This window comes from Macrotis lagotis, chromosome 1 (genome assembly GCF_037893015.1).
Source record: "Macrotis lagotis isolate mMagLag1 chromosome 1, bilby.v1.9.chrom.fasta, whole genome shotgun sequence".
Classification (NCBI taxonomy): domain Eukaryota; kingdom Metazoa; phylum Chordata; class Mammalia; order Peramelemorphia; family Peramelidae; genus Macrotis; species Macrotis lagotis.
The window spans coordinates 344,832,747-344,847,558 of record NC_133658.1 but is presented as its reverse complement, the minus strand read 5'-3'; the positions used below and the strand labels follow the sequence as shown (position 1 = coordinate 344,847,558).

The following is a 14,812-nucleotide window of genomic DNA, read 5'->3' as shown; positions in this document are numbered from 1 at the left end:
GTCTCTGGCTGGTTGTAGAATTCCAGAGATCAAAAAAGATCTTAAGTCTAACCAGCTCCTCTGAAGATAGAGGAAGATGAGGCTCAAAGGGTAACAGAATTTGCCCCAGGTTACTCTGAGTAAATGTGGAGCAAGGATTTCTGGAGACCCAGTGCTCAAGGAGCCATTAGATGAGACCTAGTTCCTTCTGTGAAGGCAAGACACATACAAGTAACTCTAATACAAAATAGATTGTACATATGCCTGTAGGGAGAGAGAGTTGGTCAAAAAACCTTCTGCTCACAACAATTCCCCCCCCCAGTTGATGAAATCACAGAGAGTCAGGTAATTAATGGAATGTGACTCCTGTACTGACTAGAGGAGAGCTAGCTATGGAGGCAGAACCTACCCCTTGAGTGGGGATTGATAGCATTTTCCCCTTGCACCAGGGACAGTATGTGGAACAATTTTTCTTTTCTCCTCCTCATACTTCTATTGGACATGGCACTTTATAGCAGAATTAGTAGTCCAGTAGGTAAAATAGCTTCCAGTAAGGAGCAAGCCCAGGGAGGCCAAAAAGAGTCATTAGAATCAGCTCTGAGGAGTCTAGTTCCTGAAACTGAAAAGACAGCCTGCTATATACATTCAGGAGAGTCTGGCAGTGGAGGTATAAGGAGAGGAACAGGCTCAATGTGCTGGCTGCACCCCCAGGGAAGTAGTGTGAGGATGTCCAGAAAAATAAAAGGAGTGAAAATAAAATCAGGAAGACTTGGCAGCTAATTAGATGTGAAACAAGGAATGATTAGGTATGGAAAATAATAACTTATGGCACTTAGTTGACTGATAGGAGTGTAGTAATAATAGGATAAACATGAAAGCCAAGATGAGGAGGAGCAGATTTGGGGGGCGGGAGAAGATAGTTTTGATTTAAGTCATTTTAAGTGAGATGTACTGGAAGGATATCAAAGTATAGCTTTCTAGCAGTCAGTTGGAAATTTGCGTGTGGTATTTATGAGAAGGATTATAACTAGAGATGTAGATTTGAAATTTATCTTAAAGGGGCATCTAGGTGGTACACTGATCCTGGAGTCAGGAGGACCTGAGTTCAAATGTGCCTTAGACACTTACTAGCTATGTGACCTTGGACAGCTCATTTAAATCCTATTGTCTCCTCAAAAACCCAAATTCATATTCATAGGGATAATTGTTGAAATTATAAGGAGTGAGGGCAGCTAGGTGGATGGAGCACCAGCCCTTGAGTCAGGAGTACCTGAGTTCAAATCCAGCCTCAGACACTTAATAATTACCTATCTGTGTGGTCTTGGGCAAGCCACTTAACCCCATTGCCTTCCAAAAAAAACCTAAAAAAATAAAAGAAATTATAGGGAGTGGATGTGGTCACCCAGGAAGAAAAAAATAAAAAGAGAAGGAAAATAAGGAGTGAAGACAGAATTTTCATCTGGGGAGGGGGGAGGATAAGTAGACCACAGTTAGATATACGAGGAAATCTTGGGGAGAATCTAAGTGACACAGAATCCAAGAAAGATTCTAAGAGAGAGGGAGTGGCCAATAGTGTCAGATGCTGCTAAAGGCTCAAAGAAGATAAAGATTGAAAAGAGGCCATTGGCTTTAGTGGTAAATGATTGGCAGTTTTGTAGAGAATAATTTCAATGGTCCTAGGGGTCAAAAAATTAAAGAATAAGGAGCTAAAGAAGAAAAGAAAGCAGTGAGTAAGGAAGAGAGTACTGGGAGAGTAGGTTGAAATGAATACAAGGTCAAGTGAAGGTTTTTTTTAGTATGGATGGAGACCTGAACCTGTTATGGTTGGTAAAGTAGACAGGAAAAACCTGTGATAGATCTGTCCTTTTCTAATCTTAAGTTTTCTAAATTCTTCCTATATACAGGTGCCTCATTAATTGTCCCAAAGCATTGCTTTTATCATGTTACTCCTCTATTTAGAAACTTTTCAGTGGCTTCCTGTTGTCTTAGAGCAGCATTTCTCAAACTTGTTACAACTCTTTTTTTGGGGGGGGGTGAGACAATTGGGTTTAAGTGACTTTTCCAGGGTCACACAGCTAGTGTCAAGTGTCTGAGGCTGAATTTAAACTCTGATTCTCCTGACTCTACTGAACTTTATACACTATGCCACTTAGCTGCCCCTTCTCAAACCTTTTAAACTCAAGGATCCCTTTACATTCTAAAAAATTACCGAAAACTCCCTCCCCCTACAAACTTGTATTTATTGGGATTATATCAATTAAGATTTATTGTATTAGAAATTTAAATATCTTAATATTATTATAAAAGTAATTTTGATCTCACTGGCCCTTGAAAGGGGTTGGGTGATTCCCCCCCCAAGTATCCTGAAAATCACACTTTGAGAATTACCACCTTACAGAATCAAGTTCAAATTCCTTTCTTTCCTCCCTAGGCTTCTGTGAAGCTGTTGTCTCCTTTTTCTCCTACCATATATCTGATCATTCCTTTTCAGTCTTCTTTGTTTTTTCATTTCCCACTCCCCTAATATAGATGTCTCCATTGACTTTTTCCTTCTCTAGAATCTGTGGTTGACCTCATTCAGTTTCATTTGTTCAGTCATCACACACTGACCTCAATATTTCTTTTGGCTTCTGGATTTATAGACCCTAGACTAGTCCAGATAGATGTACCTCAAACTTAACATGTCTAAAATAGAAATGATTACTTTTTTCTCCAAACCTTTATAATACTCCCTTAAAATTTCCTCCTTTCTGGGAAGCAGTTTATGATTAAGGAAGAGATAGAGAACATCACTAAAAACAAACTAGATGATTTTGATTACATTAAATTAAAAAGCTTTAGCACAGCCAAACCACTGTAACCAAGATCAAAAGAAATGTGGTAAACTGGGAAACAATCTTAGAGTGTTTCTGACAAAGGACTCATTTCTAAAATATACAGAGAACTGAGTCAAATTAAAAAAAAAATGCTCCTCAATTGACAAATGGTCAAAAGATATGCAAAGGCAATTTACAGATGAGGAGATCAAAGCAATCCATAGTCATATGAAAAATTGCTCTAAATCATAACTTATTAGAGAAATGTACCACCTCACACCTCTCAGACTGGCCAATATGATCAGAAAGGACAATGATAATTGTTGGAAGGGTTGTAGGAAATCTGGGACACTAATGCACTGTTAATGGAGCTATGAACTCATCCAACCTTTCTGGAGAGCAGTTTGGTACTACACCCAAAGGGCAACAAAAATGTGCATACCCTGTGATCCAGCAATACCACTACTAGGTCTTTACCCTGAACAGATAATCAAAAAGGGTAAAAACATCATTTGTACAAAAATATTTATAGCAGCCCTGTTTGTGGTGGCAAAGAATTGGAAATTAAGTAAATGTCCTTCAATTGGGGAATGGCTTAACAAACTGTGGTATATGTATGTCATGGAACACTATTATTCTATTTGAAACCTACATGAATTGATGCTGAGCAAAATGAGAAGAACCAGAAAATCATTGTATACCCTAACAGCAACAAAGGGGTGATGATCCACCTTGATGGACTTTCTCATTCAATCAGCGCAACAGTCAGGGACAATTTTGGGCTGTCTGCAATGGAGAATATCATCTGTATCCAGAGAAACAATTGTGGAGTTTGAACAAAGACCAAGGACTATTACCTTTAATTTAGGAAAAAAGAAAACTGATTTTTTTATTTTCTGATCTTTCTATCTCTTATACTTTATGTTTCTTCCTTAAGGATATGATTTCTCTTTCATCACATTCAATTTGGATTAATGTATACCATGGAAACAATGTAAATACTGGCAAATTGCCTTCTGTGGGGGGTGGGGGCAGGGAAGTAAGATTAGGGGGGGAAATTGTAAAACTCAAAATAAATAAAATCTTTAAAAAATTCCCCCTTTTCTTTTTTTTCCCTTTTTTTTTAGGTTTTTGCAAGGCAAATGGGGTTAAGTGGCTTGCCCAAGGCCACACAGCTAGGTAATTATTAAGTGTCTGAGGTCGGATTTGAACTCGGGCACTCCTGACTCCAGGGCCTGTGCCACTGCACCACCTAGCTACCCCCCCACATCAACAAATTTTCAAAGGCAGTTATCTCTAAAACTCACTCCCCAACATTGACTCAGGGGTTACACACCTTTTGGTTTTCCAGGGAAAGTCCTAGTAAAGTGAAAGAAGAATTGTCAGGAACATTCAATTGTCTTTTTTTTACTTCAGATGCCCAAGTTGTATCTGGCACAGTCCTAGGAGTTGAGAAGCAAAGATCAAAATAGAAGTGTACGCCTGACCTCATGGAGTTTGGGACTGTGATTGATGAGGATAGGTAAATGCAAAATAAATGTAGTCTTCTAGTTCAGCTGGAGGAATTAGGGAAGGCCATACAAAGAAAGTGATCCTACAGCTGATCCTGGAAGGGAAGTAAGGGACTTAAATAGATACTAAACTTGTGCTTCTCACTAGATGATGTCTATTGAATTCTTGAAACTCTGGATCTTCTGTCTTTCTCCTCTTCTACCTCCACCCCCCCCTTCCTCTTCTGAAGTTTTTTTTACAATAGTTACACATAAATATCCTTCTGACCTTGTTACATCAAACAAGATAATGTAGATTAGTGGTCTGAGGAACAATATTTGCTAATTTTCCTTCAAATTTTAACAAAAGCAAAATCTTTGCGCTTCCCTCTGAACCAGGGTTTTAAGTAAAACTGCTTTATCTTTGAAAAATAAGACTGGGGGTTTTTAGAAATGGCTCATGTTTACAATCCCTTGTGTTAATTATCTCCCATGGCCTAATGAAAATGATGGGACAAGTACCCTGTATCACACCTGGGAAAACTAAGGCTCCAATGGGATAAATGACTTGGACCCAAGCCCCCACAGCAAGTTAGTATCAGAGCTGAAACTTAAGCCAGTTGACTTGACTCCTAGGTTAGTGTTGTAGGGCATCCTGCAAAACTGTCTTAAGAAGGGGGTTGGTTAGGTGGTGCAGTGGATTGAGCACCGACCCTGGAGTCAGGAGTACCTGAGTTCAAATGCAGCCTCAGACACTTTTACCTAGCTGTGTGGCCTTGGGCAAGCCACTTAACCCCATTTCTTTGCAAAAAACTAAAAAAAAAAAACCAAACCAAAAACTGTCTAAGAAGGAAGGAAACAAGCATGAGTGGGGCACTTCCATTGGTGCCAGGCTCTATCCTGAGCAATTTATAAACGTTATCTTATTTAAGCCTCCCAACTACCCTGGGAAGGGCATTGTTATTATTCCCATTTTATAGTTGACTCTGACAAAATTGTTGAATAATTTGTCCAGTGTCACATAGCAAATGTGTGAGGCTTGATTTGAATTCAGATCTTCCTGATTCAGCCAGCATTGTCTGTATCTACTTCAGCATCTAACTACCTCAAAAATCAAGAACTATCCCTATTTGAGGGAAAGACAATCTTAATTCTCCCACTCTTGTGCAATTCAGTGATTTAGAACCTTTAGTACTTACAAAGGAGCTTTGGATAATACTTCAAAAACTGGAAGGGACCATAAGAATTCTGTCTGCATTTGATAAAAAAGCAAACTGAGACCCACATTTTTCTTTCTGTTTTTGTCAAGTCAACCACCTGTTTACTATAAGCTTTACACTAGGATATCTTCTTGAGGGCCCAGCTTTGAGAAAGGACATAAACTAATGAAGTTTCCACACTCATTGATTTAGCAGAAAATAAAAGTACCAAGGCCTAGGTTCATCCATGAATTTTTTCACAATGACTCAGTTTTGGAAACTTTTTTTTTCTTTAATTCCTAATAAATTTCTATTGTTCCTGACCGGGGAAAAAAAACAAAATGCAAATGATTAAGTCTTGACCTTAAAGCCTTTGACTGTCCTGCTCATGACTCCCTCCAACCTTTCACTCCTAGACCCTTCTCCAGGAAAATTCTTCTCATTGCTGCCCCATCAGAGAGAGAGAGAGAGAGAGAGAGCCTGAGAGGATTTTCTGGAGCCCTAAAGATTAAGCTTAATTTCAAATGAGATTTTTGAATCTTGACTGCCTCCATTTTTACAAGATCTCATCCTCTGGTTCCTGTTTAAATCCTGTATACTTATTTTTAAAAAGTTTATGTATTTATTTTTCCAACTACATGCAAAGATAGTTTTCAACATTCATCTTTATTTATTTATTTATTTAGAATTTTACAATTTTTTCCCCCTTAATCTTGCGCCCCCCCCCCCCCCCAGAAGGCAGTCTGTTAGGTTGTGGGGCTTTCTTTCTTTCTTTCTTTCTTTCTTTCTTTATTTATTTTGCAAGGCAATGGGGTTAACCCCAAGCTTGCCCAAGGCCACACAGGGCCAGTGCTCTATTTACTGCGCCACCTAGCCACCCTGGTCTGTTAGTCTTTAACATAAACTATCATTTTTCTTTTTTTTTTTTTTTAAGGTTTTTGTAAGGCAAACCAGGGTTAAGTGGCTTGCCCAAGGCCACACAGCTAGGTAATTAAGTGTCTGAGACCGGATTTGAATCCAGGTACTCCTGACTCCAGGGCTGGTGCTTTATCCACTACACCACCTAGCTGCCCCAGGTTTTGAGTTTCACATTCTTCTCCCTCTTTCCCTTTTCTTTCTCACACCCCCTGACAGAGAGTAATTTTATGTAAGTTATACATGCATAATTATGTTTAACATTTCCATATTAATCATGTTGTGAAAGAAGAATCAGAACAAAAAAAGAAAAAAGCACAAGAGGGGAAAAAACATAAAACATAAAGATTTTAAAAATGAAAAATAATAAACTTTGGTCTGCATTCAGACTATAATTATTTCTCTGGATGTGAATGGTATTTTTCATTGTAATTCCTTCAGAATTGTCTTTCATTATTGTATTGCTGAAATGAGCAAATATATCATATTTGATCATCACACTATGATGCTGTCAGTGTGTACATTGTTTTACTGGTTCTACTCACTTCACTCAGCATCAGTTCGCGAAAGTCCTTCCAGGCTTTTTAAACATCTGGTCCCTCATGATTTCTTTATTTTTTTATTTTTTTAGGTTTTTTTGCATGGCAAATGGGGTTAAGTGGCTTGCCCAGGGGCACACAGCTAGGTAATTATTAAGTGTCTGAGACCGGATTTGAACCCAGGTACTCCTGACTCCAGGGCCGGTGCTTTATCCACTGCGCCATCTAGCCCCCCCCCCCCCCATGATTTCTTACAGAATAATAGAACTCTATTATGTTCATATACCACAATTTGTTCAGTTATTCCCTGATTGATAGGTTTATGACACAGTCATGCTTTGTGACCATGGACAAGTCATTCCCTTCTCAAGCTCTGGACAGCTTTCTGAGTTTCAAATCAGAAACTGACCTGCAGCAGTAGAAAGTATTTTCTAACCTTGCCAGTGAAATCCCATGTTTGATCCTTGTACACATTTGGAAGTATGCCTGACTTAACCCTCTATTATACTATAAGCTCCTTGAGGGCAAGGATTTTTTTTTTTGTATATAGCTTTTGGCATAGTACAGTAAATACTGCACTAGGAGTGCAAAATCAAGCCATGTTTAATGAATAAATGATGAATGAAGTGCAGAAAGTATAGAAGACTCAACTGCAGAACTTCCACTCATCTCTGCCTTCTTACCCCTGCACCTTTTATGGAAAAAAACTCAGAAGTCCCTCTCCACTTAGACCATTTGGTTTAATTCCTCTTCTCCAGTGGTGGTGGGCTGCTTCTGTGAAACAGATTCCTCAGTTTATTCTCAAGATATTTGGGCCTTGGGATGGCTAGGTGGTGAAGTGGATAAAGCACCGGCCCTGGAATCAGGAGTACCTGGGTTCAAATCCGGGCTCAGACACTTAATAATTACCTAGCTGTGTGGCCTTGGGCAAGCCACTTAACTCCATTTGCCTTGCAAAAAAAAAAGATATTTGGGCCTTTCAGACATTTTTTTAGCTGTTACCCTTAAGTCTTTGGGCCCTTGTTATTGCTCTGTAGCTGAACTCCCCCAACAGGTCATATCTTCTTGAGAGCCAAAAAAGCCAACCTTTTCTTCTTGTTACCTCTAGAGCTTCTCATATAGTACTTTATGAGTTCATTTTAATAGACACTGCAAAACAAATTTCAGGAATTACATAGATTCCTTGGGCCCGGTGGAGCTATTGTTTTTGGAGTTTAGATGGGATTGTTAGTGGAATCTTCTGAACTTTCCTAGGCTGCTCAAATGCATATAGCACTTCCTGGTATTTCACCTTTCTCTATTTTGGACTTCCTTGTCCTGTCAGATTTCTGAGATGAAAGATTTCCTCTCTTTGTTTTAATGCTTTTTGTTCATGTGTTTGTGCCATAACAGGTTGAGTACTGGAGGAGTAAGGCAAGGAGGCAATTTGGGGCCCATAAAAGTTTATATCTTTACTTCTTGTTCTTTAGTTCTTTCCTCAAGGTTTGGGAAGAGGCCTGTAGTAGAGCCTCCGGGCATTTATTTATGACTTTCTACTATAAGATTTTGGTTGAGAAGTTGGTCTCTAAAACCTAGAGAAGATGCTAACATTTATAAACACTTTGTTCTCCCTGTGCCAAATAAGAGACTTGGAGCCTCTTGTCCTGACTTCAGAACAGTTTGAAGACTCAGCAGGGGCTGATTCCCAGAGTTTCTAGGGGATGACTTAGCTGGTCATAGGAAAGAATTTTAGAATTTTGAATTTTACAATTTTTTTCCCCCATCCTCCTTTCCCTCCTCCTACTCCACCACAGAAGCCATTCTCATAATCTTTACATTGTTTCCATGCTATACACTGATCAAAATTGAATGTTTTGGGGGCAGCTAGGTGGTACAGTGGATAGAGCACTGGCCCTGGAGTCAGGAGGACCTGAGTTCAAATCCAGCCTCAGACACTTAATAATTACCTAGCTGTGTGGCCTTGGGCAAGCCACTTAACCCCATTGCCTCGCAAAACTAAAAAAAAAAAAAAAAAAAAACAAATAGGAGAGAAAATTGAATGTTTTGAGAGAAAATCATATCCTTGAGGAGAAAATAAAATATTAGAGATAGCAAAATTATGTAGTACACAAGACCCTTTTTTAAAAAAAAAAATTGAAGACTTTCGTCTTTGAATAAACTCCACAGTTCTTTCTCTGGATACAGATGGTATTCTCTGTCACAGGTACTCTAAAATTGTCCCTGATTGTTGCATTGATGGAATGAGCAAGTCCATTAAGGTTTATTATCACCCCCATGTTGTTGTTAGGGTGTACAGTGTTCTTCAGGTTAGGAAGGAACTTTAGAATTTAAGCTGCTGTTAGCCAGAGAGTTGACAGCTTAGCCACAAGTCTAATCCAGCTGATCTTTAAATAAGTAGAATCTACAAAGAAAGGGTGATATTTCTTACAGATTGATTAGAAGCTCATATAATCTATAAAATTTGCAAAATCTCCTTTCTTGCTTTTCCTCACTAACCATTTTGCCTTGTTTTATTATATGTGATTTCTTTTCCTCCCACTCTCACCCATTTTTCTACCTATTCATAACAGGCACCTTTTTGAGGATTCAGCTAGATTCCTATCTCTTCCAAGAAACTGTCCCTGAGGACCTATGTTAGTCCTTTCTCTTACTCTCTTTACACTGACCTTTACACCTCTTTACACCTTTACACACTCAGGGTCTTTGTCCAGTCCCCTCTTTTGATAGGAGGGGAAAGCTAATGTATAGGGAAGATGGAACTAGAACTTTGACTTTCACAGAACCCCATTCTGTTTCCTCCATAGTTATTCCCTTGGATCTTGTTCGTCATAGTGGGCACTTTACCTTTGTATCTGTCTCAGGGCTTTCATGCAGTAGACTCATAGTTCATTTTAGTCCTGAATTCTAATTCAAAAGTTGCTTTTTCCTTTGGGCAAATTACTTCCTTTCTCTGAGCCTTAGTTTCCTTTTCTGTAAAATAAGGGATTGAACCAAATGAACTTTTATATCCTTTCAATTTCTAAGCCATGGGATCCTCGGATTTTGTATTTTTTGATACCTAGCACTGAACATTGGTTAATTTATATCTGTTGAATCAGATTGTCTTTTTAGATTCTTGCCTGTTTTCTTTCTCCATTTTAGATTTTAAGCCCTATATGGATCTAAGTCTTTTATTTCTTTGGTTGCTCTGAACAGCCAAGGACATTCATTAAACCTGCAAAGGCTGACTGCTCTCAGATTTAAAACCAGTTTATCTTTCTACTTCCTAGGTGCCTTGAAGAAGAATATGACTGCTGAGCAGGTCAGAGCAGATTTCATTACTCTGGGTAGGCCCTTTATTTGCTTCTGCTAAATATTAAGTGATTGGTACCTTTTATTATGCTAATCTTCATTCTTTTCTCCCTCAGGGCTCAGTGAAGAGAAAGCCACTTATTTTTCTGAGAAGGTATCTCAATTCCTTTTAATCAGGATTAATTAAGATTTCTTGTTTTATTTCTGATACTCCAGTGCTTCTGTGATCTCATTTGTGTGGGTATCCATGTTTTATTTCTTAAAGGAGAAATACTGATTTGGAGAAAACTATCAACAGATAACTTCTGTTGGCTTAATGGTTTCCATTTTATAACAGAGAGTCATAGAAAAGAGAACTGGCAAGAGGCTGCCTTAAAGTATTCTGGAGTTAAGAAGTCTAGAATCAAGCCCTATGTTTGATAGAAAGACTGTACAATCCCTGGCAAGTCATGTAGGCCTGGTGTCTTTTCCATTCTGTCCCAAATCTTTTAAGTGCCTGTACTCTCCACCTTGGAGAAGAGGGTTTCCTCATTGGGCGTTTGCTATTCCTTAGACAAGAAAAGGTAAAAAGTATAGGGCTTAAATTCAGGGGACCTATTTTGAAGCCTAGATTCTGACCTCTGCATCTATTAAAAGGGAGTTAATACTTAGACAACTCAGTAGGGTTGTTTTCAAGAAAGAGCTTTGTTGTACTATATACCTGAGAGTTTTTATTATCACCTTCCTAAATGGGGTGATGTTTTCAGTGTATCTATTTTTTTCTCTTCTGGACTGGATGTAAACACTTTAGAATTAAGAAGTGTCCCCTTTATGGATAAGGCTATGTAGGCCTTCTTATGTCTACTGCCCAGGACTGACTCTTATTAGTGGTGGGGAAGTTGGGAAATGGGGGAAATGGTTGAAAGAAGAAAGAAGAGTTTTTTCTTCATGTGATTTAAAATTTTTTTTTTATTCTGGCAGTGGAAACAGAAATCTCCCACACTTGCAAGATGGGCAATAGAGCAGACATTGATGATCAACCAGCTTATAGATATGGAATGGAAATTTGGAGGTAATTAGCTAGAGTTAAGTTTAAAATTGGGGCGGCTAGGTGGCACAGTGGATGAAGCACCGGCCCTGGAGTCAGGAGTACCTGGGTTCAAATCCGGTCTCAGACACTTAATAATTACCTAGCTTGTGTGGCCTTGGGCAAGCCACTTAACCTCCATTTGCCTTGAAAAATCCTAAAAAAAAAAAAAAAAAAGTTTGAAATTAATGGAGGGAGGTCATTAAGGGATAAATTCCTTTGGAAGAAAGGGAACTTCAAATGGGGAAGGTGTGTTTGTATTAATTCAGACTTCCTACTGCCTAAGCCTAGAACCTGTTTCTAATTCCAGCTTCAAAGTGCTTTTCCAGGTGGACAAGCTTCTAATTCTGCCACCTCCACTTAGCTGATGATCTGTTAGATGGTCTATAGCAACTCTTGGGCCAGTGACTTGTTTACTTATCTTACCCATGGAAAGTCAGCTTGCATAATTAATTATAGGAGGAGCTGAAGGCTTGATTTGTAGTCAGCAGCAACTGGCTTCATATTCTGATTAAAGTATCCTCAGTGACGGTGGGAAAGTCCTTCCACCTCCTGAAGATTTCCTCATTTATAAAATGGAATGATAACACATAGAAGAGCATTTGACCCCTAAAACTGCCAACCAAAAGCTGCTCATTAACATCTGTGTGTAAATAAAGCTTTTCAATCACTTCCAAGTCCTTCAGAAATGTCTCTCAATACATCTTATCCTCTTGATTTTTCTTTCTGTCACAGTGACTTCAGGGAGCAGTGAACTGCAGAAAGTGGGGAGTATTTTTTTACAAGTAAGTCTTCCCTCTCCCCCTCCCAAAAAATACTTTTGGAAATGTGCATGCTTTTGTCATTTGATATTAAAATGAAGGTAATTAGAATCAAATATATTTTCTGAGAACATTCATAGAAACAAGCAAATTTAAGTTTCAGTAGCTTAAAACTGCACTAATACTTATGGGACTCCCTGTAGATCCCTGACTTGTTATTAGAATAAAAAGCTTCACCACAGGTAGGTTTCTAGCACAGGCCCCTTGATAACCCCTTGTCAAGCAATGTTGTGGTGAGGATTTGGGCTTTGGTGAGAAGATGGGTTGGACAAAATAGAGCTCTCTTCAACTCTAGGATTCTTTGTGGGGTTAGAGGGAAAGGTAATCATGCTGAATGTTTCCCATTTAATGGATTCCACTTGTTTTATGTAAAATGTCTGATTGCCAGATACTGGGATACATTTAAAAAGCTTAGGTTTGGGAGGAGAATCATAGTGCTCATAGGGGACTATGAAGTTAAAAACTGATAGCTTTGGATTTTGTTTCTTTTTCTTTGTCAGTTGAAGTTGGTGGTTAAAAAAGGAAACCAAACTGAAAATGTGTATATAGGTGAGTCCTACCTCCCTTTTCCTGAGCAGGGCTATTACAGAACAGAAGCTTTTTTTTTTTCTTTTTTGTGATTTGGATCCATATTTAACTTTTCTTCAGTTATGGAGCACTTGTAAGGGACCAGAGTAAAAAGGAGTGGCAGTCAGGGGTTCTGAGTTCAAGAATTGGTACTATCACCAGTGAACTTTGACAAAGCCCTTTCCCTATTCAGAGCCTTAATTTTCTTTTCTTTGAAATAAGGATCTTTATGAGCATTTCCATTTATAATAATGTTTTTAGAATATTATGTTATTTTTTCAATTACATGCAAAGATGTTTTTCCACATTCAACAACTTTTTATAAGCTCTTTAGTTCCACATTTTTTTTCTTCTACTTCCCTCCTCTCTATGACAGTGAATAATCTGTTATAGGTTAGATATGTACATATACAATTATCCTTAGGATATTTCCATATTAAGTTCTACTATGATGGACTTACTTAGCTCCGTTCAGCAATTCAATGATCAAGGACAGTCCTGAAAAATGTTTTAGAAATGCTGTCCACATGTAGAGAAAAAAACTTTAGATTCTGAATGCAGAGCAAAGCATACTATGTGCACTTTTTAAGACTTCTTTTATGTTTTTCTTTTTTTCTCATGTTATTTTTCTCCTTAGTTCTAATTTTTCTTTCACAACATGATGAATGTGGAAATATGTTACATATGATTGAGCATATACAGTCTGTATCAGATTGCTTGATGCCATGGGGGGGTAGAAAAATGTGGAATTCCAAAGCTTTGCAAAAGGATGAATGTTTAAAATTAACTTTGCATATACTTGGAAAGAATAAATTAATATAAGAGAAAAAATTTTAAAATTCCTTCATCAGGAACACTTGCTATGAAAATTGTTTTCTAGCTTTCTGTATTCCTATTAATCTTGGTTTCATTGGTTTTATTTGTGCAAAAACTTAAATTTAATGTAATCAAAATCATTCATTTTACATTTTTATAATGTTCTCTATCCCATGTTTAGTCATAAACTCCTCTCTATAGATCTGACAGATAAGACTGTCCTCATTCTCCTAATTGACTTAATGGTATCACTCTTTATGTCTAAATTTTGTACTCATTTTGACCTTGTCTTATTATATGACCTTGTCATTTATAATAATGTTGATAATAGTAGCTTGTACTTTTTGTGAGACACTATGCTAAGCACTTTACAATTATTATTTCCTTTGACCCTCAACAATACATTAGCCTTGGAGATATTGTTATTTTCATTTTGTAGTTGAGGAAACTGAGGCAAACAGTTACGTGACTTCCCCAGGGTCACACAGCCAGTGTCTGGGGCTGCATTTGAACTCAGATCTTCCTGACTCTAGGCTCAGAGTTCTGTCCATTGCACTGTCTCTGGCAATTTATACATAGAAGAGTCTTTCACAAGAAGAATATGGAAAAGCACCAGCCCTGGAGTCAGGAGTACCTGGGTTCAAATCCAGTCTCAGACACTTAATAATTACCTAGCTGTGTGGCCTTGGGCAAGCCACTTAACCTCATTTGCCTTGCAAAAAAAAAACACCTAAAAACAAAAAAAAAAAGAATATGGAATAGGAACTCTGTCATTGTCATCCTTTTAAGAAAAGTACCCTGCTGATAGTAGTATTGAATAGAATAATAGATATAACTAGCATTTGTATAGCACTTTAAGGTTTGCAAAGTGTTTTGCATATTTTATTTCATTTGAGCCTCATAACCACAAAGGCAAGGTAGGTGCTGTTATAATCTCTTTTTACAGATGAGAAAAAGAAAGCAGAGAGGGATGAAGTGATTTACACAGCTACTGAGTATCTGAGGGAAAGTTTGAATGGAGGTCTTCATGATACCAAGTTTACCAAGTTTAGTATTCTATCTACTATACCTACCTAGGTGCCTTCTCAGTGGAATCAAAAATATGGTGGAAGTTTGTAACAATAAATTTATAGTGGGTTAGATTCTCTTAAGGATTAAAATTCTTCAAAATTCAGTTCTAGCCCATAAAATATTCTAATGATAAACATGTAAAAGAACATAAAGATGAACAGTGAATGACTTTGCCCTCAAAAATAGAACTCAGAACTATTGATGATATTCTTGTCAATTTAATACAAATGAACATTAACTAG

General features: G+C 37.9%; 1 protein-coding gene across 2 annotated transcripts in view; it reads left to right on the top strand.

Annotated features, from left to right (window-relative positions):
• The window catches only part of COMMD7 (COMM domain containing 7), a 43,662-nt gene that overhangs the window by 11,570 nt on the left and 17,280 nt on the right, over window positions 1–14,812 (top strand). For both annotated transcript variants that reach the window (XM_074211878.1, XM_074211877.1), the window contains exons 4-8: window positions 10,208–10,264; window positions 10,346–10,383; window positions 11,190–11,280; window positions 12,031–12,080; window positions 12,617–12,665. In XM_074211878.1, coding sequence (XP_074067979.1) covers window positions 10,208–10,264; window positions 10,346–10,383; window positions 11,190–11,280; window positions 12,031–12,080; window positions 12,617–12,665 — 285 coding nt within the window. The remainder of the gene's footprint in view (window positions 1–10,207; window positions 10,265–10,345; window positions 10,384–11,189; window positions 11,281–12,030; window positions 12,081–12,616; window positions 12,666–14,812) is intronic.